General features: G+C 40.3%; 1 protein-coding gene across 1 annotated transcript in view; it reads right to left on the reverse strand.

Moving 5' to 3' along the window:
• Positions 1 to 1,507: 1,507 nt before the first annotated feature.
• ST8SIA4 (ST8 alpha-N-acetyl-neuraminide alpha-2,8-sialyltransferase 4) overlaps positions 1,508 to 26,266 on the reverse strand; it is a 48,222-nt gene continuing 23,463 nt past the window's right edge. The window contains exons 4-5 of the mRNA XM_009901367.2: positions 15,499 to 15,792; positions 1,508 to 2,286 (exon numbers count right to left, since the gene is read on the reverse strand). Of these exons, the coding sequence (XP_009899669.2) occupies positions 2,004 to 2,286; positions 15,499 to 15,792 (577 nt within the window). The 3' untranslated portion in view covers positions 1,508 to 2,003. The remainder of the gene's footprint in view (positions 2,287 to 15,498; positions 15,793 to 26,266) is intronic.

Here is a 26,266-nt window from a genome sequence, read left to right on the forward strand (position 1 = left end):
GACACATTCAAGTCTGTATTCTTGCTTAGTCCCTTGTGATGCCTTGGTTTCAGTTTGAACCATGTTAGAATCACATCCCACACCTTGACATAGCCAAAATATACTACCCTGGGCATGTCAGGGTGGTGAATAAGGAAAGATTTTACTGTATTTTGGATACAGCAGAATGATTTTCTATTTTCCATCAAATTTTGGAAAAACTCTCTGCTTCTAAATTTTTAGCGACTAAATCAGAACAATTACAGACCTCTAGTCATGCAGGACAAAACACATGTGAACTTAAGCAGAAAAATGGGTAATTAATGGCACTTTCAGTTAGAAAAGTTTGTCAGTGTTGTGCTACATATGAGGTTGCTTGAGCTGGATCAAAATTTGATAGATGCAGTGAGTATCATATATGCAGATGAACAAATAACAGAGCTGAAAATAACAAGAGAATACTCATACATTGCATCCACATCCCTTGTCCTCAGCCTTGTCTGGCATGAAAATGGTGGAATTAGAGTTCTTTAGTTACCTGATTCATTAGTGCTGAATCATAATATATGCAGACAGGTTTTGTATCTTACTATATGCTGCACTAACATGACACTCCTTCCTAATTTCTTGTTCTTTGTTTTTTTTTTTTTCAACAAAGAAAGTGAAAAAGTTCTTGGTTTCATGGATAAAAAAGAACACTGCTTAGAAAAATCACTGAGATAATGCAGCTCTCAGTTATTTCAGTCAATCACACATCAGAACATCAAGCTGATATAAAAGAGGTATATTAGAGAGAGATCATCCAACACCACCATTAGAAATGAATTTTTTAAAAGAGCTGTTTAATCTACAGTTATTTTCCATTTAACTGATGAGGTCTTTCTTTTCTTTAGATGTGTTCCACTGTTACCTGAGTTTGTTTCTTTAGACTTTGTATTTTCCTTTCAATCAGGAATAACAACTGTGTATATATATTTGTATGTATGAAATACTGTATTTATTCCTGCAGATTCTTCTCTGCAGATTCTTCTCTATGCGGAGTCCATAAAGAAGCTTTGCTTTGAGATTCTTAATTAAAAAAAATAACTAACATAATGGATATGTCCCTTCAGCATAAAAGAAACACTACTAAATTTACACTACTTGTTTAAGGAAAGGAAAAAATACATAATCTTTGGTACCAAAAATAAGGGCCCCTTCTCATTTATCTTAAAATCTGAACACAACAGAAAAACTTATCTTTAAAAATGGATCAAAATTACCTCGAGTAGTCCATGGCATTGACAGTGATAGCTAGAAAAGTAATTCAGACATTAAAGGTTGTGTGACAGCAGGATGCAGCACAGTAACAATTGATAAAACATTTGATGTTTCCCACCACCCTCTCACTCTTACAATTCTTTTTTTCTAAGACAATTCCATCAGATATACACTGTTAATTACTCATAACATCCTCAAAATCTTTTAAAGGCTCCAGTATTTAAAAGCAACAAAAGCTAACCAACAACAGTAAGAAAAACAGCAACAAAAGCTGAGGTTATAATACAAGATCAGAAAGAGTCCTCTGACTGAAGGTATTAACTGATTTGTTTGGTCTTATGGACTTCACTTTCTCTGCTCAATTCCATCATGACCTTTCTTGTCAAACCCTTGATTTCAATTTGCTCACAAAAATATACGTCCAGTGAGGATTTCTTTGTGGGCTGACCACAATGGCAATTCAGCAGGCTCTAATCTTTCTTCTTTAATTCATGATAAATTTGTCACTGGATCCTGTAAACACTACTGAGTATACATTCAAGCTTTGTTCTAGAGAAAGTGGCACTTACTCGAGCCCTTGCAACCAAGTTAACTTAGTTACAGAGCACTTTGCAGGTCTAACAGCTGGTTATGTACTTCTGGTAAAATTCCTTTTTCCAGTGGCTTAGAGGATATGGAAACATATCCCATTCCACATTGCCATTCCACAGCATCTTTGTGATGAAGTCTGTATCCTGTACTTCTTACTGTATTTTGCAGGTGTTTCACTGCTTTATGCATGTCCCCGTTGTTAATTTCAGTGCTCCTCTGTTATGTAAGACATACAACGTTTTAAACTCTAATGGCATCCTATGAGGACTGGAGTTAGAAAAGTAGCGATACTTCAGATCATCATAATAATGATATTTGACTGGTTTTCCATGTAAATCCTTTGGGAATGGCCAGAATCCATACAGGTGTATTTCATCACAAAATCTGGTGGCAAGTGTATACATAAGAAGACCAGTGCTGGGTCGTTTTATGTGGACCTTGTTTGTCAGCCAATAGCTGCAAATAAAGAAAAAGCGTATTAGGAAACTCTCATACAACTTCATGTGAATAAATCCTGTAAAATTTCTTTTATCTATTATGCATTCATTTTACACTATAAAAAAAGGCAAATGTTTCTTTCTTATCTCTTGAGATCATAAATGGTGACAATGTTTTGGCACACCTTCAGGCCAGCTAGAAGAAAAGCAGTATCTTATTTAACACAGTGCTGGAGAAAAGCTGACCAACCAACTCAACCTTCAACCCTAACAAGAAACCAGTTAACTGTAATTAACCTCCTCAGTCAGATCTGTTAAGTCTCTTGATAGACACTTTGACCTCTTGCAGTATCCAGTTCACCTTATTGAGTCAGCCTTACACTTATTATTTAATAGGCCTAATGATTGCCTCACAGATTGTTTATCTAAGTAGAAAGTAAACGGAAATAACAAATAGATCAAGTTAAGAACATAACCGCCAGAAGTAAACAGAAGTGAGGCTTTAACTTATTTGCTTCGTATTAAATGTGTAAATCTTGCTGGCTGCTAACAGTAGTTTCCAGAAAAGCAAAATCTTTCAGTAATAATTCTAAAAATGTTTTATTTTCTACTCAACCATTCACAGATCTGACTGACACTATGAGACAATTTCCTGAGCCAGTAACTGCATGTCCGGTTATGAGTTTAGGAGTCACAGAGGCTTAGAGGTGCAAGTGGTGCATAGGTACAAAAGGAACACGAGAACTGAACTTCATGCCAACGTGCTTCACATTGGTCCCTTGAAAATCTGCCACCATTCTTTTATATCCCCAGTCTTAAAAGACACTAAAATAATGTCATCTTATTACTGGCAAAATGCTTCTCCTCAGCTTGTTTCAATGTAGAATCTGTTAGTACTATACAGAAATGAAAAAAGGTATTTAGAAACAGAAAACATAATCATTCTGCTGGTTCTGATAAACAGCAGCCATGAACACAGTTGTACTGGTCAAACTATGGGAACAAGTAGCTGCAAGTAAGGAAGGCGAGCAAATTAGCACTACCACACAAATCTGAACCATTGTATCACTACATTCTTTGTTGTTCCACTATAGCCTAGACAGGGAGTTAAGGGAGAGAGGCCTCATCAGAACAGCCTTGTGTTAAATAGTTTTACAGTAAGGTTAGAATTCTGCATATACAACCACATTACTTTCAACAAATTTAGCAGTGTAGCAGGAGGAATACCCCACCCACCACTACGAGACAAGACAGTAAAAATATGCCTTTTAATGAAGGCTTAAAGTGTTTCACAATCATCAGATGTTTGGCAAGATTTAAAATAACCGACCCAGTGAAAACGGCCTTTTCAGTTGCACTCTTTGCCAAAACAATAGGGCCCAAAGGCTTATGTCTTAGCATCACAGATGCAAATGCATATGAAGTTTCTGTTGTTGTTGTTGTTTTTTTCACTGTACTCAATTTCTTTTTTTGAAAGCTGAAGGACTCTGCAAGTAGAAAGAAGTTCCAGGCTGTAAGAAGCAAATGTAACGGGGAACAGTTACACATACAAATGACAAATGTGCTGCATACCATTTTTTCCAATGTTTTCATAAACCCTGAGTTTTTAGACAGAGGTTTCTGAGATAAGATGTTTAGTAATTGCTCTGGGAAACTGCAACATTTCAAAATAATACAAGTCTAAGAAGATACTCCAATTCTAGAAGGTTTTCTTTTAAAACTTTTGCTTTCAGAAAATTTATTGAAGAAACAAATCTGATCACTTTTGGAACTTCATATCACAGATAGAGCAAAACAGGTTACAAGTGAAAGTTAATTATTTAGTTTGTCTAAGTGGCATTTATCTCTTCAAAACTCAGCTGGGCTATATTCAAGTATTAGGTAAGTAAATCTGCAATGAAATATCTACAATTCCCATAGGATTTCTAAGTATAAATGACATTAGAATCTGGTTGTGTGTATTTCAAGGGAGTTTTTAACTCCTTTCTCTTGACAGCATGGAGTCTGAGGAAGCACCTTACAAACTGGAATAGCTCTGAAGCTCTGTTCACTGAGTGGCAAGCCTGTCGCTGAAATTCTGTTCTTTCTATAGCCATTATATAGAGAAAGCATTTTTTTAGAAGGGCTTTCTGAGAAACCCTGTATGGTATCTGAAAAGTTAAAATATTAACAAGAAGGTAGGGCAAAAGGTTGTGAGAAAGAAGACAAAACATTCTGGTTTTCTTCAAGTGGAAGAAGCTAGAGGATGTATGTTCTTTCAATTACATTCAAAGAACACTGTAGAAAATGAGAAGACACAGAGAAAAGCAAAGAGGCTATCAGAAGAATAAAGTAATTCCATATGACAAAAGAGTAAACAGGGAAGCTTGAAAAAGAGACAGCTAAGCAGGGATATGGCAGAAAACTCAAAAATATGTTGTGTGTAAAGAAGGCAAATAGGAATTTAATGACTACTTTAACATAAGCACTGTCACATAAAAACACAGGGGAGTTGTTCACTAACAAGTCGAAACTACAGATGAAACTACAATATACCACTGAACAGTAGAATAAATTCCAGCAGCCAACTGACTAAAATACACAAATTGTTAAAAGTTCACAAACAAAGTAGAGCAGTTGAAGCATCTTCCTAAGGGTTTGCTAAGCTGCTAGTCATGGGAGCACCCACCACATTTCCTCTGACTTTTCTTCTAAGCCTCTGTGTAGGCACCTGGTACTGCTAAGAGGACAAGCTAGGCAAGAGGTATCTACTTAAACAGACACTTTCATGTTCTCAGACTAAGAATTCCCTTTCTCTAGATGTTAGCTAAAATAAATTCCTCAAACTCAGAAGGAATAAAGCTTTTGCTCAGGCTTTCACATCTTCACTGGGATTACTCACATCAATAACATAACTCCTCCAACTGACCTTCTCAATTTATGTGAACGTATTAAATACATATGCATTACTTGTCCTTTTCTTACTGAGATATGTCCTGGGCAGAAGGCTGCACAAGGTATCTGGAGTGATAAAGAAAGTGTAAGCAGTAACACTGAGAGTGTGAAATCAACTGTGAAAACACTGCTGAGTGTTTGTGTAAGATCTACTTTATAGTTTTCAACAAACAGTATTTTGAAGTAGCACACTTGCACTTCCCCTTACTTTCTTTGAGCATGCATCCTGAACTTAAATGAGCTCTAACACAAACCAAGAAAGTTCACCAATGGCTAGTTAGTAGGCAATGACATTAGGCATAGCTTATTTATTTTACTGTATAAATATTTGCTGTGAATTTCAATTGGTGTGCTAGCTTTGTGGAATTATCACCCAGCACCCTTTTCTCTGCAGAAGTGGAATAAAGCAGGTATCTCAGCTGTGTGTGTCAACTGGCTTTTGCACAACAGGTTAAGAATCCAGATTTGGTACATTTTTGGCAACCCTGATGGGGCAGACATAGAGTTCCCCAACCTATTGGGGACTCCTCCAGCTCCTCTCCATTGTCAGGCAGTAAGCAACTTGAAGGTGCAACGTATAAAAGAGATATTTGTATGGGAATACAGGGAATATTTTATTAGCAAGTAGTTGATTTATTTTTTATAAGAGACACTTCTGCAATCAGACATGTGACTACAAGAAGTAGTCTTTCACCTTTGCTGACAGGGTGTTGGAGCTGAGCGTATGAACCTGTCAAGAGGACACAGCCTCAAGCTGTGCCAGGGGAGGTTTAGGCTGGATGTTAGAAGAAATTCTTCATAGAGAGTGACTGGCCATTCGAATGTGCTGCCTGGGGACACCATCACTAGAGGTGTCTAGGAGAAGATTCAATGGAGTGCTTGGTGCCATGGTTTAGTTGATTAGATGATGTTGGATGATGGGTTGGACATGCTAATCTTGAAGGTCTCTTCCAACCTGGTTTGTTCTATTCTATTCTATTCTTTTTGGTCTTTGAGAACATTCACCTCCTGTCAGCTATGACTAGTCACACAGTAATTTTTTTAGCAGTGAAGGAAGATGCATCTTCTATTTTATTCTCATTGTTTTCTCACAATGCAGGTCACATTCATGTCAACTTTTAAATAACTTTGCTGAGCCAAACTTCTGATGAAATCTGTGGGACACCTTGGCCTTCAGACTGTGCTGAACTGCTCAGCATTCCCACAGAAAAACTGGAATTGGTTTTTCAAAATGCCTTTTTACGTCCTCCTCTCTCAAAGTGTTCAAGCTCTGGGAAACCTGAATCGATTCTCTTTTCATTATGGCTTTTAAGCAATGTATATGACTTACTGACACAAGCCTGACCAGAGCTCTATAGCTGCACGTGTTACTTCCATAACAACTCATGATCTCTCTCTCTCTGCCCACCCCCAGTCAGTCTTCCCTAATCCTCCTAGCATGCTGGCTTTGCTAAGACTGTTTTTTCTTTCCAGCTCTCAAAACACCAATATACTGCTTGGGTAGTTAGAAACATAATTGTGATACACCACACTCAGAAGCGAAAGTAGGAGCTACTTAATTATGTAGCTACTGAAAACTGCAAAGAATATCCATGAATATATTTTTTAAAGGCATTTAAGTCATTAGGAATCAATTTACATCAAAAAGAGTCCTGAACCTTCGACAATAAACTGTTACTCCTCTGTTGTACAGTGACTCAAGCATTTATCAGTGCTTCAGAATCGTAGAAATACTCAGTTGACACTCTTTCTAGCACAATACATGCATCTGCTGAAAAGTGTCACTTCCCCAACTCAGGCATAAAACCATTTTTAAGAGTGAAACATTTCTTCATTTTAAAAGAAGACAGAAATAGTTTATTTAGAGGTCACAGGTGCACTAGATGTGTTCACAGGCACTTTACAGAGGAAGCTAACAGATAAACTTCTGGAGAATTTTTTTTCCTTTCTGGCAAATCAGCTCCTTTCTGAGTTCTGGTACAAACAGGTATCACCCACTGAGGTCTTCCATGTCTACTGTATTTCTGTGACATCCTCAGAGAAGAACACATTCCTGCAATACAGATAATCGGGTAAAATCATGTAATCACAAAATCACAGAACGTGAGGGTCTGGAAGGGACCTCTAAAGATCGTCTAGTCCAACCCTGCTGCCAGAGCAGGATCAACTATACACAGATGAGTTTTGAGTATCTCCAGAGAGGGAGACTCCACAACCCTCCTGGGCAGCCTGCTCCAGTGTTCCGTCACCCTCACAGTGAAAAAAATTGTCCTCGTGTTTCCATGGAACTTCCTATGCCTCAGCTTCCACTCATTGCCCCTTGTCCTGTCATTGGGCATCACTGAGAAGAGACTGACTCCATTTTCTCAGCACTCACCCTTTAGAAATTTACATTAATGAGGTCACCTGTTAGTCTTGTTTCCTCCAAGCTAATGAGACCCAGGTCCCTCAGTCTCTCCTCATATACAAAATTCTGTTTATTATTAGAATCACAGAATCACCTGAGTTGGGAATGATCTAGTCCAACCCCTCTGCCATGGGCAGCAACATCTTTCACTAGATCAGGTTGCTCAAAGATTGACAAGTCCAGAGATGAGACACCCACAACTTTTCTGGGCAACCTGTTCCAATACATCACTCATCATAAAATTTTTCTTCCTTCCATGTAATCTATCTTCTTTCAGTTCAAAGCCATTAACATTGCCCCTTGCTCTCTCACTCCAGTCCTTGGCCACGAGTCTCAATACAATCCTAAATTCCTTGTTTAGAAATTATTATATAAAATATCCATTACTGCCCCCTAAATTTGACCAATGCAATGAATCTGAGCAGATTAGTCAGATATAAAAGCTATTGATTTTACCATAATAAATTCCCCATCTGCCACTGAACTAACCAACAAGAAGAAATGGGCTTCATACAAATAAGGAGGCAGATCATTATTACACAAAAACTTTTAACACTTAAGAAAGCATTCATTGAAGCATGTGCAAGCATGTGTTGAAGACACTGAAAAACAATTTGCTACTTCACAACTTAATGTGAAGCTCAAAAGCAAGAGATTCTCTTATGAAGTTCATTAAGTTCTGAAACACTCAATTAACAACAGGAGTCCACACCCAAACAACTGTTACTCACTGTTCACATCCTATTAAGCAATGACAACCAAAATGCCAGAATACAGCATTAACCAGGTTGGAAAAGACCTTCAAGATCATCAAGTCCAACCTATCACCCAACACCATCTAATCAACTAAACTATGGCACTATGTGCCTCATCCAGACTCTTTTTAAACTCTTCCAGTGGTGGTGACTCCACACTTCCCTGGCAGCCCATTCCAATGGCCAGTCACTCTTTCTGTGAAGAATTTCTTCCTAACACCCAGCCTAAACCTCCCCTGGTGCAGCTTGAGACTACGTCCTCTTTGTTCTGTCACAGGTTGCCTGGGAGAAGAGACCAACCCCCACACCTGGCTACAACCACCCTTCAGGTAGTTGTAGAGAGCACTAAGGTCACCCTTGAGCCTCCTCTTCTCCAGGCTAAACAATGCCAGCTCCCTCAGCCACTCCTCACAGGGCTTGTGCTCCAAACCTCTCACCAGCCTTGTTGCTCTTCTCTGGAAACTGCTAAACTTGGTCAGAAATAAATGTAGGATACCTATGTGAAAGGCTGCAGATCCCACAACTGCAGTAACTTCCCAGAAGAAATTCCTGTAATTTTCAAATATGTATGTTTTTTCCTCCAGAAAGATTTCCCATCTTTAACTTTCTTTTTTTCCAAGACTGGCTGATATGACATCCTGCTGCATCAATTTTTCTTTTCTACTACATATTTCACAAAGAAGTATGGAGAAATATCTCAGAGGACTCTGTCATGATTGACTAGTATTTGCCATAAAATTTAGAGATGTGCCCTCTCCACTGTATAACCTGTTTTATTTTGTTTCTGTGGGTTTCATGCACTTTAAAATGTACAAATAGAGGCATTCACAGCAGTTAAGCATCTACTGTTATTACTGCAGATGTAAATCAAAGAAAGAAAAGAGGACTTATGATGAATCAGCTGGCCAAGTCACTAATATAAAACAAAAGGAACAGAAAACAAATAAAAACCTGCTCTACAAGTGAAAAAACCCAAACTTGTTACTTTCTTGATAAAAGCTTTTAAGCAAAAAATGAACTGTCTTACCATCAGCTATTATTACGATAAAAATCATGGTATATTGCTTTACTAAGTTACCAGCAACCATGTAATTCACAGCAATTTGAAGTCAGATCTGAATCCAAGCTATGCAATTTCAAGTCATCAGTGTTATAGAAATGAAGTGTATTTGTACACTGGCACACTTCCCAGGTATTTCCTGGAGGGAATTTGCTTTGCATAATACAAACAAGTTTATAGAAATTGAAAACAAACCCAGAAAGGCATATTTCTTTTATTGTTTCACATAGTATCAAAATAGGAAATCCAACAAAGGCTTACCAATCCCATGAATTAAAACCAGGACATCTCAGGCAGTTGAAATCCTAGCTTCACCAGTCTTTAAGGCCAAGCCTTACAGGGTTTTTTACAGCACCAGCTTACAGAAATCACCTACAACTGGTCAGCCTGCACCATCTGCTTAGCACCATCTCCACAGCATAGCTCACAGATACACTTCTGAAGGTTCATGCAGCCATGCAGCATTCAGCTGATGCAGGCATGCATTTAAACCTTATGGTTTAGAGAAGAACACACTATAATGCTGAGGTAGGGGATTTCCTCCTCAACCCCATCTTTATTAGCACTCAGGGTTTTGCTTTAGCCATTTTCAAATGACTGCCAGCTCTGCAAAGGAAGAGAAAAGGAAAACACTGACATGATTTTCTGAAAGCCTCTTCTCACAAAGAGCTATTTTCTGTAGTCTACCTTCTCTCTGTTGCAACTCTGTTCCTTCCAGACTAAAAGTGAGAAAGGCCTTAACTGGAATGCTCCTGCCAAACATGTATCTTTCAAACAATTTGCAAAGCCCACAGATGGATTTTACATCATAGAAGCAGTCTAGGACAAACAGGATACTGGCCTCTTAGCCCTTCTGTATGTTACATTTCATCTGAAGCTGAGGCTTTTGGTATCAGCACAAGCTATGCTGTCTCTCGGTTTCAGTATGACTGATAACGCTCACTGCTTCATCTCTGACAACACTTCCCTTGAGGGTGCCCACAATTACTCTGAAATGGAAAAATCAAAAAACCCCTCATGAGCCTTCAGAATGTTCTGAAACCAGCAGTTGCTCTCATTAGGTTTAATCTCAGATCCTTTGCAGGTTTTCTTTGCTTGTAAGTGGTAGGAGAATATAATCACTCATTCTGGTTGGAAACTCCCCTATATTTCAATGCCAGTTAATAAAGTGCAACTCATATTTAAAATGAAAAAGTAAGTTCTAGCAATAACTTTCTCTAAGTCCATTTTCTTTGAGTACTTCACTAAACATATGCTTCAAAAAACTGATATGATGACCCATTTTGATTAAATACAGATTAGAAAATGTAAATAAGCTGTTTACCATGGTGCTTGTGAGGTGTATCAGCTATTATTTCAATTTAGAAATATATTTTTTTAATATAAGCTAGAAATAAAAGTAATGTTTTTTACATTTTAGAAGCAGTGGATATTTACTTAATTTGTCCTGTAGGCCATTAATTCACTTATTGAAGACTAAAGGAAAAATGTCAAAAAAGAACATCAATGTAGCAACCTTATACTAAACTCATACATGCAATGAGACAGCAGGACACCTAAGAAGGTGTTTGACAGGAGTAACCTCTACTGGAAGAGATGTGTAACAATGCATAGAGGGGCATAGACTTCAGTCTAGCCTAGAAAGGAAATGAAGAAGGTAAGAGACTTAAATCTCTTACACAGGCACCTACCATCTCACTCAACTATCGTGCACCTTCTAACACCACAGAATCCAGACCTGCCACCCGATCATTTAGTTATTTTCTTTAAAAAGATGCTCAATGCTTATAATATCAGCACTGACCCAACCACTTGACCTCTTTATCTCCTGAGAGTCTGATACACAGCAAACTGAACAGGTTAGTAGGTTTCCTTCCTAATCTCTGAAAAACCTATAGTTGGCTGATGTAGCAAAGACAGAAATACCTTTCCTCACATGGTGGATTAACCACAGCCAGTAGCCAAGCACCCATGCAGCTGCTCTTTTACTCCTTGCTCCCTTCTTGGTGCTGGAAGAGCAAATGTAGGAAAACTCATGATCAGGATAAAGACAGGTTATTAGGTGGATGGAATACAGAGAAAAGGCAATTGCTCACCACTGCTGACAAGCAGATTGAGGACCCAGCTCATCTGCTAGCAATGGCTACCCTCTTCTGCTACTACAGTATTATTGCTTGCTAAGCATGATGCTGTATGGTACGGCAGTTCAGGTCAGGTGCCTGGGATGTATCCCTTCCTAGTTTTTTGCCCACTATTAGCCTACTAACTAGTGGGGCAAGTGAGCCACCGACAAGGCTTTGACAATGTGCTGCAAGCACTGTTCAGCAACAACCAAAACATGCTACCAATACAGTTTAAACCTGAAATAGTACTTGTATTTTGACACAGGTTGCCATGATGAACATTAGCTCCATCCTATCCAGATCCAATACACCTCAGAAAGAGGAATAAGCAGAAGCTTTTCTCCTACACAACAGAAATACTCAAACCCCTGGATTCCTTGTATGAAATGTCTAGATAGACTGCTTCTTCACAAGCTGTGCTTGTAAGGAAGGCAGCTGTTAGCCTTATGTGGTGGTTTGAAAGGAAAGGCTCTGCTTTCCCTCCCCCACTGAGAAAGAGACCACGGCTAAACCCAGTCGGAGAAATGAGAGTATATTTTACAAGGAAACAGATTATATGTAACACAACAAATACAGGTATTTTACAATATATACAGGAATATACAGCAAATGAACTCAACCAGAAACCAGACCCCCCACAGAGGGGGCTTCCCTCTGTGCCCCCTTCACCCCCCTACCTCCCTTCTCCCCCAAAGAGGTAGAAGAAGAGACGAGGATGGTTAGCAGGACAGGGAAAGAAGCGGACAGGGAAAGAAGCGGCCTGTTAGAGGGATGAGTTAGTTCTTATCTCTTGGCAAGAAGCCCAGAAGCAGATCCAGCCGAAAGGGACAGCGAAGGAAGGAAGACTGAGAGAAAGTTCCAGCTGTGCTGGGACTAACCTCACCTCCCACAATTCTACCAATGAAATTCGTTTAGAATACCAAAATATTTTACAAACATTTAGCCAGTGTGCCCTTTTCTTAAAGGCACAGAGTCAAACGGCCACACCTTAGTATTTGGTAACCTCAGACACAAAACAGCCAAATGCTACTCAGTATTTCTGACTTGAAGCATTTGATCCTTTCTCCATATACAACCACCCACCCAGGGACATCAAACAAACCCATTGAAATATTCTTGAAGAAACTTGTATGCACTGAAAAGCAAGGCTACAGTAGATACTAAGTCAAACTGCTCTGTCCTATCCTGATAGCACTCTAAGGACTGTCCCAATGTATTCTTTTGCTGAAGTACTGGATTATTTATTAATTTTCACTAACAACCTACTGACTTGGCATATAAGGTAACTGACTGCACCCGGTGGCATCATCTTTCCAGGTACAGTGTGAGAGCTAGAATTGTAATACAGAATTACAAAAGGAATAACAACAAGCATGTGTAGCCATTTCTATCTTTTGATTTGGTTTAGGATTTTTGTTTCCATCCCCAACATGTAACAAAGATCCAAAGATCCAAGAGAGTCTCAGATTTAGGAGCAGAAGCATCACCTCCTGCTTGCCTGTTAGGGCAGTATCTCAAGATCTGAAGAACAACTTTGCACAGTACGTTAAGTTCTGGAAAGCCAAACCAACTGGCATGCCAGCTCTGCAAACGTGTCACAGTTGGGTAAAAAACTGTAATATAGAAGTTTTATTTTAACATTCATGTATATGAAAAATGGGATTGTACTCCAATAAAAAGATGGAAATGGGACTTCTTTTTCTAATATATTGCATATTTGTATGACATGATACAAAAGATATTTAGAATCATAGTTTTAGTTTAGTGACCATTTAAAAACATTTTGTTTTCTGCTGTGATTATTTACTCATCCACATACTCTACAATGCGTTAGAAATGTATTTTATCAGTAAAGTGAAGTCTGATAGTAGTAAGAAAGTGAAGTGCTTACAAAATAAACTGCTCCCAGCAGTTGTTATTAGTACAGAGCATAGAGAACTGTTTGACATCTGAATTTTGTTTGTTTCTCCAAGTATTTAATCTGTAATTACCACAGCAAAGGCCTCTGGAGTTCTGGTGAAGTTGTATAAGAGGTCACCTACATTCAAACAACAACTGTCTGTTTTACTTACACAAGAAAATGACTCCACTGAAAAGTGACCTTTACATGGGTAAAAGCACAGAGATTTCAATGGGAATTCTGCCATATTTAATGCAAGATCAACCCTAATACTACTCTTTTACAGGCAGTATCAAGGAGGAAATAAGCTGAGCACACGCAAATCCCACAGGACATCCAAGTGATTATTCCATAGCCAAAAGACAGGAAGGAATTGTATGTGAAGCAATTTCAGTGACACAACTGCTGAGTGACTCAGTGTCTGAGTTCATGGGATGGCTCCAAGAAAGAAAAAAAAAGAAGCCAAGAATACATTCTTACTCATGCAGATGAGCATGAGAACTTTGTTTCATGGAGTTGGGAAAGGAAGGAAACACAAGAAAAAACTTTCCAGAAAAACTACTGTATTGTTTAAGACTCTGTAGCTTGGTTGACTGTTCTTATTGAAATTTAAAAAAACACACAAAGAGCAGTATCAGATGACATTGCTAGGTATAATAACACCAATTCTGATGGCAGAGCTTTTGCTGCATTTCTTTCACAGAGACAGTGTAGGTGCTAATTACATTTTTAAAACAAACCCCCTGATAGACCTTCAATTGTCTAACTGAAAGACTGCATATTCTGAATTACTATTCACATTTTACAAATTTGCCCAAATTTGGCATGTGGAGAAGAGAACAGTTGTTTGTAAATTGGAAGTTATCTCATTTATTCAGATTTATGCACACACACAAGCCCCACTACACCTATCCATGTGTTACAGGCATTTTGAATAGTCAAAAATTCAATACAATTAAGGCTCATAAATAGCTAAAGTATAGCTGAACAAAGAAAGAACTATCCAAACAACTATGGAAGCTGAGCTGTTCACTAAAATAGAATATTTCCAAAGGATTTCCAAATTGCAAAGGGAATGCGTTAATTTTTTCCAGTGCCACAACTGGAAATGTGGAATACAGCAGTTAATTATTTGAGGCACGGCAGAAAGAGGACATACTCAAAAGTCCTAATACCCTGAACAACAATGTATTTCTAAGCTTTATTCTCTCACTGTCATACTATATCAGGGTAACAGTTATACCTCAATATGCCTCATGATCTTATCTCTGCTGCTGTAACAGTAACACCTTTTAGGCAGATACTGGTGTACCAGCAAGCCCCAGTACCTTATGGCATCTCCCAAACCTCCCCAAACAGAAAGCATAGTTAAAGGGAACTCAAGCACAAATAGATACCGCATTACCATTGTCTTCTGAATGTTTTTTATACATAGTCCTACACACTCTTAATGACAAAGATGCTGAAGTCTTCATCTGACAGTCTTGTTTAATTATGTGTTTAAAAAGACTTTGCATAACACATGAATGCCTGTTTTTTCAACAATTGGTTAATATTTTTAATGATTCTGACCTGTGTTTTTGAATTGCTCAAGCACCTTGCCAAATTAAAAGTGAGAAAGATCACTACAAAAGCCTACATGTTTTCAGAGGGAACGCGTATTTTTCAGATCTGCCAGACTTGATAATTATATTTTTTATCTCTGTAGTCTTGCACAAAAAAACACATGCAGCATTTTAATTCCCCTGTTTTGATAATTCTTAGATATCCTTTGAATTCAGACTATTTTTTCATTAATTTACCACTGTAATGATAACAAAAAATAATTGTGCATATGAGTGAATGAAAAGGTTACTGTGGTAACACATTTCAGTTGTTTGCATTAGAGCAGGTTAAATGAGTGGATGACATATAACTTATTTTATCATAAATGCAATCTATTACAATGACAATGGAAATATCATACTCCTTTTAACATTTTACAAGCTTTTTTCCTACCTGGTAGGAATTCTAGTTGTGCCAAAGACAGACCAGTCTCTTCAAGACACTTACCCTCTGACAGCATGAATAAGTCTCAGTGATGGATAGGCTGTTTGCACTTTCAATTTATTCTTAAGGATTAATGCATTAACCCACTCCACATGTTTCTCTCCACCTTTTACCATGAAAGCAGGGATCCAAAGGACACTGTCATTCAGCATGGATAGTCTACGCACAAATTTTTCTTTGTCACTTTCCTTCCGAAAGCCTCCAAATGCTCTTTGTACAACTGATGGGTTCATGGTAATAAAATCAGATTTAGTTCCCACATCGGCAGCAAACTCCACCACAGGGGCTAGATTGCACCTGAAAAGTGAAAATAATCACGAAACATTAACTCAGAAATATGTATGCGTGAAGGGAAAGTTGAAAACAAACATTCAAGACCATTTCAATGTATCATGAGTACGAAGTACTAGCAGTAAAAGATGTAATAACAGCATTCTACCCAGCCTGGACACAAATTAGAAATAAAAAAAACCAACCCACATTAAAGGTGTATAATGCTGTGAGGAAAAAAAAAAGTCCTTTGTATATTTGAAAACCCTGTTATCAAAATTCATTGGCTGTTAGAGTAGCACATGACTAAGAGTATGCTTTTTAACACCTATTGCCTTTTCATTAGTGCTCATTTGTGATCATGTTATCAACAACTCACACTCTTAAAGGAAGCCATACCAGCCAATTAAGGTATAATTTGCAGGTTAGTCATTGCATTTTTAAAAATAGTATTTAAATATGATTTACAAATCAACTTTATCTCATGTTGAGTGAGTTTTTGGTATTTTATTTTTCCTATCTCGGCAGCTGATCACAGTTTTGGTGTTTTTTTAATCCTAATTCCATTTAGAAATGAAATATTAAGACTTCCTTAGATTTTTCCTTGATGTCTCATTTTCAGACCTAATTTTGCAGTGGCTTTGTGCTTTTTCCTAGTCTTGAGAATAAAGTTGCCTCAGGCCTTTTTCCATCAGGTTTTTACCTCAGCTATATAAATACATATATATGTAATCACACAAAGGCAGCATTCTCTGTGGGCATCATAGGATGCAGGTAACAAAATGCAATTCAGAAATTAATTGTGACCAGTAATATAGCAGCCTATATGATTCACCTGAGACAAATTACCTCCACAATATCCTCAGCAATTTAACCCGTAACTGGTATGACCCGAACAAGAATCCTGACACAACAGTACTTTCACCTCCGTTGAGGTGGAGGATCCTAAGAAGCAATACTGCAACTAAGTCCTTTTTGTTATTGCATTTCTAATATAAATAGCATTATGTTAGTTCAGTGATTCTTTACTGATGGCGTAAACTTTCTACACAAGCTTATCCCCTGGCATGGCCAGATCTTCACTGTCACACAAAAATAAGGGAATTCCACAGGGCAATCTAGATTAACAACAACTGATGACCTAGTCTGGACTGATAGTACTAATTACTCAGAACACCAGTTTTAGTCTGCATTACCAACTATGAAATGGTCTTACCTTCCTCTGAAAGAAATGTTCTGAAGATCATATAGAGATTCTTAGGATACAAAGCTGAACAAGTTTCTGATGAGATGTGGGCAGAGGTAACTTGCTTAGAAAATGGATTTACGTTGTTCAGTATGATTACACATCTTATACAACAGATCACCTGCATATATTATAGGCTGCTAAGGTTAGTATCTTTTAAAGAATACTGGCTTTGAAAATTGTTTCTAAAAATCTTAATGCATGAAACTGTAATCTAGAATGATCAGAAGTTTAGTGGTGCATAAAATCTAGTAAAATAAAACAAAATGCATAAATCAAAACAAGGACTTAAAATCAACCAATCAAATTCACTGCATTACTCTCATTTAAAAAAAAATATCTGCATTTAAGGACAGACAGTGCCAGCCACCGGTGGTGCTCCCCAGGACTCCCTATCTGTGTATCATCTTTGGAAGAAAGGTGAGGCAACCCATGGAATGTTTAAAGATGTTGCTAGGGCATGTAGGAGGAAAATTAGAGAGGCAAAAGCACATTTGGAACTCAAACTGGCCTCTGATGTGAAGGACAACAAAAAGTCCTTCTATAAATATATTAATAGCAAGAGGAAGGGCAGGGACAACCTCCACTCCTTGGTTGACATGGAGGGAAATGTTGTATAACAGGATGAGGAAAAGGCAGAGGTACTTAACACCTTCTTTACCTCAATTTTTACTAGCGGGAAAGAACGTCTACCAGACAGCTGGCCTGCAGAGCTGGCAGAAGGAGCCAGGGAGCTGCATAGTTTCCCTGTGTTCCATGAGCAAGTGATAGGAGCTCTCCTCAGCAGCTTAGACCCCCACAAGTCCATGGGACCAGATGGGATCCATCCTAGGGTGCTGAGAGAGCTGGCAGATGAGCTGGCCAAGCCACCCTCCATGATTTTTCATCAGTCCTGGCTCACTGGAGAGATCCCAGATGACTGGAAGCTGGCCAACATGGTACCCATCCAAAAGAAGGGCCAGTTGGATGAGCCAGGGAATTACAGGCCTGTCAGCCTGACCTCAGTGCCAGGAAAGATTATGGAGCAGGTCATCCTGAGTGCAATCACACAACACTTAGAGGATGGCCAAGGGATCAGGCCCAGCCAGCATGGGTTTAGGAAGGGCAGGTCCTGCCTGACCAACCTGATCTCCTTCTATGATCAGGTGACCCGCCTGGTGGATGTGGGGAGGCCTGTGGATGTAGTCTACCTGGACCTCAGCAAGGCCTTTGACACCGTTCCCCATAGCAAACTCCTGGCCAAGATGTCAGCCCATGGCTTGGATGGGAACACACTGCGATGGGTTAGGAACTGGCTGGAGGGCCAAGCCCAGAGAGTGGTGGTGAATGGTGCCACATCCAGCTGGCAGCCAGTCACTAGTGGTGTGCCCCAGGGATCAGTGCTGGGCCCCATGCTCTTTAACATCTTTATTGATGATCTGGATGAGGACATTGAGTCCATCATCAGTAAATTTGCTGACGACACCAAGCTGGGGGCAGGAGTTGATCTGCTGGAGGGTAGAGAGGCTCTGCAGAGGGACCTCGACAGGCTGGACAGATGGGCAGAGTCCAACAGCATGATGTTTAACCCATCCAAGTGCCGGGTTCTGCACATTGGCCACAACAACCCCATGCAGAGTTACACGCTGGGGTCGGAGTGGCTGGAGAGCAGTCAGGCTGAAAGGGACCTGGGGGTGCTGGTTGACAGTAGACTGAACATGAGCCTGCAGTGTGCCCAGGCAGCTAAGAGGGCCAATGGCATCCTGGCCTGCATCAGGAACAGTGTGGCCAGCAGGAGCAGGGAGGTCATTCTGCCCCTGTACACTGCACTGGTTAGGACGCACCTCGAGTACTGTGTCCAGTTCTGGGCCCCTCAGTTTAGGAAGGATGTTGACTTGCTGGAACGAGTCCAGAGAAGGGCAACAAAGTTGGTGAGGGGTTTGGAACATAAGCCCTACGAGGAGAGGCTGAGGGAGCTGGGGTTGCTTAGCCTGGAGAAGAGGAGACTCAGGGGTGACCTTATTACTCTCTACAACTACCTGAAGGGAGATTGTGGACAGACGGATGTTGGTCTCGTCTCCCAGGCAGCCAGTACCAGAACAAGAGGACACAGTCTCAGGCTGCGCCAGGGGAGGTTCAGGCTGGATGTTAGGAAGAAGTTCTATACAGAGAGAGTGAATGCCCATTGGAATGGGCTGCCTGGGGAGGTGGTGGAGTCGCCATCACTGGAGGTTTTCAGAAGACTTGATGGGGTGCTTGGTACTGTGGGTTAGTTGTTTGGGTGGTGTTGGATTGGTTGATGGGTTGCACGCGATGATCTTGAAGGTCTCTTCCAACCTGGTTTATTCCATGTAACATTCTATGTAACATTCTAAGTCAGGCAGGAGCAGGGATCTGCTTGAAGGTAGAAAGCCTTTACAGAGGAATCTGTCTGGACAGAATGTTTCAGTTGGTCAAGGCTAATATGCTACAGGCCTGGGCAAGAGTGGCAGGAAAGCTGCTGGGCAGAAAAGGACCCAGAGGAGCTGTTCAACAGCAGCTGAGTATGAGCCTGCTGTGAGCCGAGGTGGCTATTTCTGGCTTGTATAAGAAACAGTGCAGCTAACAGGACTAAGGGAAGCACTTGTTCCCCTAGACTGGGCACTCACGAGGTCACACCTTGAATATTTAAGCGACATTTAATTTCCTTCGAAGAGTGAGTCTAGTGCTCATTAAATTAGAAGTGCCAATATTGAATATTTACAGATTCACAGACTGTGTTGGAATGGAAGGGACCCTCAAAAGTCATCTTGTCCAACCCCCCTGCAGTTAGCAGGTATACCTCCATTTACATTGGGCTGCTTAGCACCACATCAATTCTGATCTTGAATGTCTCCAGAGATGGGGCCTCAACCACATCCCTGGGCAACCTGTTCCAGTATTTTGCCTCTCATTGTAAAGAACTTCTGCATTATGTTCAATCTAATCTACCCTGCTCCAGTTTAAAACCACTGCCCTTCATGCTATTGCTACAAGCCCTTCTAAACAGCCTTTTCACAGCCTTACTGTAGCTCCCTTTCAGCTACTGAAATACAGTTTCAGGTCTGCCTATACCCTTCTCTTCTCCAGGCTGAACAGTCCCAATTCATTCAGCCTGTCTTCATAGGAGAAGTGCTCCAGCCCTCTGACCATCTTTGTGGTCCTCCCCTGGTCAATGTCCCTCTTGTGTTGGTGTTGCATAGCTAGACATAATACTCCAAGTGAGGTCTCACCAGCACAGAGTGGCAGAATCACCTCTCTTCCTCTGTTGGCTATGCCTCTTTTGATGCAGCCCAGGACGTGATTTGCCTTCTGCGCTGCAAGCATGCATTTACTCTGTATTTATCCACAAAGTTGGAAAACATAAAACATCTACTAAAACATATCAGATAAAATCAATACATTCTTCAGTACAGAATAAACAGACTGGTTACATCACACATGTTTCCATTTTAGTTGAAGAGTTTATGTGCTAGACACTTAACCTAAACTGTTAGTACCCAATAATTTATATTTCCAGATGAGTTCAAGAAAACTTTGTAGAAAGGCATCACAGAATGATTTAGGCTGCATAGTCATCTAGTCCATGACTCCTGCACAGAGAAGGGACATCTTTAACTAGATAGTTGATCAGAGCCCCATCCAATCTCATCTGGAATGTTTCTAGGAGTGGGACATCTACTGTCTCTCTGAGCATTGTATTCCAGTGTTTTCACCAATCACTGTAAAAAAATTCTGCCTTGTCTCTAGTATAAATCTATCGTCTCTTAGTTGAAAACATTACTCATCATACCACAACAGGACCTGCTATAAAGTTTGTCACAATCTTCCTAATGTGTTTCAGGGCAAACAAAAATAACTATTGTGTATTTGCACACAGACCTGAATATATGTAAATAGCATTTTTTACCTGTTTCAGAGCCTTTATCTTAACCTCTAATGCTTCTTTCTGCTATGCCACTCTTTCATACAGTTGTTGGAATTTAAGTTTGTCAGTTTAAGAAGTCAGTTTAAGAAGCCTATTAATTGAACAACTTTGTAATAGGCAATGTGATTCCTTAGTTACATTCTTTAATTCTAACACATTTGACTTAAGTCTCAGAATGTACAAAACTGATGAGGTAAGGAAGACTGCTGCATCACAAGCTTTACCATTATGTGCCTAAGAATTTGTACACAACAGATGAAATCTTACTTTTTTCTTCCTTTTTTTTCCCCCAAGTTATCATTGCTATATTAAATCCAGCTGAAAAAATAAATTGAATTTGCTGAGTTTCCTCTTTCTCATATGCCACATTACTGAGACCTTGCAACAATACAATTCCTTAAAATTTTACTTCAAAATGCAATTTTCTGCAACACACCATTGGTTTTCAGCCATTCATAAATTTCAGTGTTGCCTTCATGTTAGTCAACCTGCAAGTTAATTGGCTGCAGTCAAAGCTGAGCAGGATACACTTGCAATGAGGTTATTAACACTTAGGATATGAGAACAAGTTGTAATTAACTGTCACAGATAGCAATGAAGATGCACTTGAGACATAAGTGAAGAGCTGTAAATACAAGCATCCAGAATATATCTCCTTATCCTGAGCCCAAACTACTGACTATTTCCAGAGAAAATTAAGAAATGCAGCTTGCCTCAGGAAAAATAATTTCACAAAAATGGTTTTCATTATTTCATTAGCTCTTTAGGTTTCTTTTTTTCCCCCCTCTCCATAAAAAATCACTGTGAGTGTATTTTTAAAAACTTAATAAGCATATAGCATAATTTTAGGCTATGCCTTTAAAAATTAGGCTGCAGATTTCAAGCAGAAAAGCAGAAAAATATAAATAATTCATTATTGGGTGTAAAAAGGAAAAAGAGAAGCATATTCTAAACAGACTCATTGGGCAGTTGTTCCATAACATCTCTCACACTTCACTTCCATTCTCATTCCTTTTCTTCTCAGGTCTGGCTGTTCTGCTGGGAAGATAATCCTGTGTCCTCTTGTTCTGGTGCTGGTTGCCTGGGAGAAGATAACATCCCCCACCTGTCTACAGCCTCCTTTCAGGTAGTTGTAGAGGGCAATAAGGTCTCCCCTGAGCCTCCTCTTCTCCAGGCTAAGCAACCCCAGCTCCCTCAGCCTCTCCTCATAGGGCTTGTGCTCCAAACCCCTCCCCAACTTTGTTGCCCTTCTATGGACATGTTCCAGCAACTCAACAGCTTTCCTAAACTGAGGGGCCTAGAACTGGAGCAGCTTCCCTGGTCATTTTGACCAGGGGGGTTTCCGTGCTATTTTTTCTAATTGTAAATACTTGTATAATATTGTAAATATTGTATACTTTGTACATATTCATTGCATTCCATTCTAGATTGTAGGTTTTGCTTAGGAAATACAGCTTCTGTTTGCTTCCAACCGAGTTAGTGGCGCTTAGTTAATGTGATGGGAAATTTCAACCCACTGCATTACACAAAGTAATTGGTGCCTATTCAATGTGGGGTAATTGCTTGATTAATTCTTGCTCAGATAAAGGAAGCAAAATGAAGCTGCTTTGGATTCTGCGGCATTTGATATATTCTGCCCTGACCGTAATAATTTACAAATGTTGTATCAGGATAATGTTTGATAAGCTGGGAAGATATCTGATACAAAATTGTACCTTTGGTTTAAGTACAAATTGCAAATGTTGTACAATCGCTGTCTTGGGCTCTTTTGGCTTAAGAAATACAGGAATGTCACTGCCACTATTTTGCCTGCAGAAATATATGAATTCAGCAATCCTGCAGGTGAAAGCTATGTGAGCACTAGCAGCTGGGATTCCAAGGTGATTTATTTGCTGTAATTCTGGTGTTGGTAATAATTAATGCATTCTTGTTAATGGCTTTGCTACGGGAGAGAAGAGCAGCTAAGACGTTTTATTTTTAAACACAACAGACATAGGCGTAGGAGAGGCAGTTCTAATTCAAATCCAGAGATTTCTACTGATGAAGAGACAGGGGAAACAGCTATGAATAGGCAGGGAGGAGTTATCAGTAAGGCAGCTCTAAATGGGACGGCCAGCAGTTCTGGCATACAGCCAGGGGGAGCACCTAAGGTGGCAGTCACTGTTTCATCAGCAGCCATTAGAAAGACAAAATCATTTCCTCCTGCAGCAGCAGGACTAGAGGTGACCTCTGCAACAGCTGCTGGATCTCAAAACCTGTCTGCCAGCACTGCCTCCTTGCAAACTCCCATTGCTTCTGCTAAGCCTGCTGTAAACTCAAATGCAGCACCAGTTAGACAAATTGCAGCTTTGGATAGAAGGGGCAGGCGCAAGGCAGATACAGGAGCTGATGCAGGAGAACAGCAAGATCCCTCTGCTGATGAGGGAACTTCTGTTAAAAAAGATCCTTCCAAGAATAGAATAGAATAGAATAAACCAGGTTGGAAGAGACCTTCGAGATCATCATGTCCAACCTATCATCCAACACCACCCAATCAACTAAACCATGCAACCAAGCATTCTGTCAAGTCTCGCCCTGAACACCCCCAGCGACGGCGACCCCACCACCTCCTCAGGCAGCCCATTCCAGTGGGCAATCACTCTCTCTGTGTAAAACTTCCTCCTAACCTCCAGCCTAAACCTCCCCTGACGCAGCCTGAGACTGTGTCCTCTTGTTCTGGTACAGGTTGCCTGGGAGAAGAGACCAACCTCTGCCTGTCTACCCTTCAGGTAGTTGTAGAGAGCAGTAAGGTCATCCCTGAGTCTCCTCCTCTCCAGGCTAAGCAACCCCAGCTCCTTCAGCCTCTCCTCATAGGGCTTATGCTCCAAGCCCCTCACCAACCTTGTTGCCCTTCTCTGGACGCGCTCCAGCAAGTCAACATCTTTCCTAAACTGAGTGAAGAGAAGGTTTGCCTTAAAGATACAGCTGAATTATTGAGACCATCACTGGATAGTGGAGAGGCAGGAGAGGATACAGGTTCTGGTAGGTCAGCAGTTAGTGGAAGTGCTTCTGAACTTAAAGAGGTCTTTAAGCTCATGGCAGCAGGATTATGGGGACAGCCACTTCATGAAGATGAGACAGATGATGTTTCAGAAAGATCAAGATGACATCCAAACAGTGAACACACCCAGGCAGGAAATAAGGCATGTAAGAAAGGATTACATTAGAGGAGAGAATGAGCCAATTCTAGCTTGGCTTAGCAGATGTTTCAACACAGGTGCACCAGCTTTAATAGTGGAAGACAAGTCAGCATCTCAGCTTGGAACCCTCTCAAAAGATAGTGGAATAGAGAGACATCTAGGCAGGCATCTTGGTAAGGTTTCTTTGTGGACACACCTTCTACTGGCAGCTCTTATGACATACGCACCCAGAGATGACCTACCATGGAATCCTAAACCTTGGAACACCATGGATGAGGGAATTAAGCATTTCAAGAGAGTTTGCTGTGAGAGAGGTGATGTATGGAAACCATGGTACTCAGAATCCTGATGAAATTCCTGTGGGAATAGGTCTTGCCAAAAAGCTCATCAAACTTGCTCATCCTAATTATGCTACTATTCTGGCAAGCACAATTGCGGCAGGAAATTATGGGGGAGCACCTCCTACAATTGGCCATTTCACAGAACAAATGAGACAACGGGAGGACAGTCTCACATGTGTTTCTTTGGTTTCAGCCATTGAAACTCTGCCTAGAAAAAAGGAGAATTGCGTGAAAGAGCTAAAAGAGGAATTAAAAAACTCCATATCCAAATTGCCACAAGGAGATAATTCCAATTCTTCTTCCTCCTGATGGATACAAGTTTCAGCTGTTAGAAACAGACGTCCTCCAAGGTGGCCATTCCAAAACAGGTCAAACCAGAACAGACCACAAAAGCAATCATGGGAGTATTTGGATAACTGTGTGATCAGTTTGGTGAGAACATGAACAGATGGGATGGTCAACCAACTTTTCAGGAGACTAAGGGAACTGCAGAATGGCAGAGCCTGAGGTAGCAATACCAGAAAGGTAGCTGTCAATTCATCAGTTTCCCAGAACAACTCTAATAGCTCCAACAGTGATTCTGACTCTGACACCAGACACTGTGCCAACTGCACATGCGGATGTATTCCCCATAATTAGAGGCGCCCTGCCTCCCACCAGGGGGAGGAGAGGGGTAATGGAGATAACAGAATTTATTGGGATGTGTACATCCAGTGGCCTGGCACTTCAAAATTTCAGAAGTACAGGGCCTTGGTTGACACAGGAGCTCAGTGCACCATAATGCCATCAAATTATCAGGGATCAGAGCCTGTAACTATTCTGGGAGTCCTGGTGGATCTCAAGAGTTAACTAAGATACAAGTTGATGTAAGTTTAAGTATAGAGTGGAAGAAGCATACTGTTGTGACAGGACCTGATGCACCTTGTATTTTGGGAATTGATTTTCTGAGAGAAGGGCATTTCAAAGACCCTAAGGGCTACAAATGGGCTTTTGGAGTAGCACCTGTACAAAATAATGAAGAAAAATTGAAGCTGTCTATAAGACCTGAGCTTTCTGATGAATCTGCAGTTGTGGGACAACATGAAGTAGAGAATGTGAAGTTGCTGGTTGCTTCTCAGGCTGTGCATCACAGACAATACAGAACCAACTGTGACTCTTTGTTGCCCATTCAGAATCTGATTCATCATTTGGAAAGTCAGAACGTCATCAGCAAAACTCATTCATCTTTCAACAGTCCAGTGTGGCCTGTGTGAAAGCAGAATGGAGACTGGCATCTGACAGTCAACTTCCATGCCCTGAATGAAGTTAACTCCACCTATGAGTGCAGCAGTACCAGACATGATGGAACTCCAGTATGAGCTGGAATCCAAAGAGGCCAAATGATATGCTACCATAGACATTGCTAGTGCTTTCTTCTCTATTCCAATAGGAGAGGAATGCAGGCCTCACTTTGCCTTTACCTGGAGAGGAGTTCAATACACTTTTAACAGGTTGCCTCAAGGCTGGGTTCACAGTTCAACCACCTGTCATGCAGTGATCCATGATGCTCTGGATAATGGTGGTGCTCCAAAACACATCCAGTTCATTGATGATATCATCATCTGGGCTAAAACTGCTCAAGTAGTCTTTAAGAAAGATAACAAAATCATTGACATTCTCTTGAAAGTAGGTTTTGCCATTAAGCAAGACAAGATGAAGGGACCTGCCAGAGAGATCCAGTCTCTGGGAGTGCGGCGGCAGGCTGATGCTGACACATTCCAGTAGATGTGGTAAACAGAGTGTCTACCATGGCAAATCCCATGAACAAGCA

The sequence above is a fragment of the Dryobates pubescens genome, chromosome Z (genome assembly GCF_014839835.1).
Source record: "Dryobates pubescens isolate bDryPub1 chromosome Z, bDryPub1.pri, whole genome shotgun sequence".
Taxonomy (NCBI): domain Eukaryota; kingdom Metazoa; phylum Chordata; class Aves; order Piciformes; family Picidae; genus Dryobates; species Dryobates pubescens.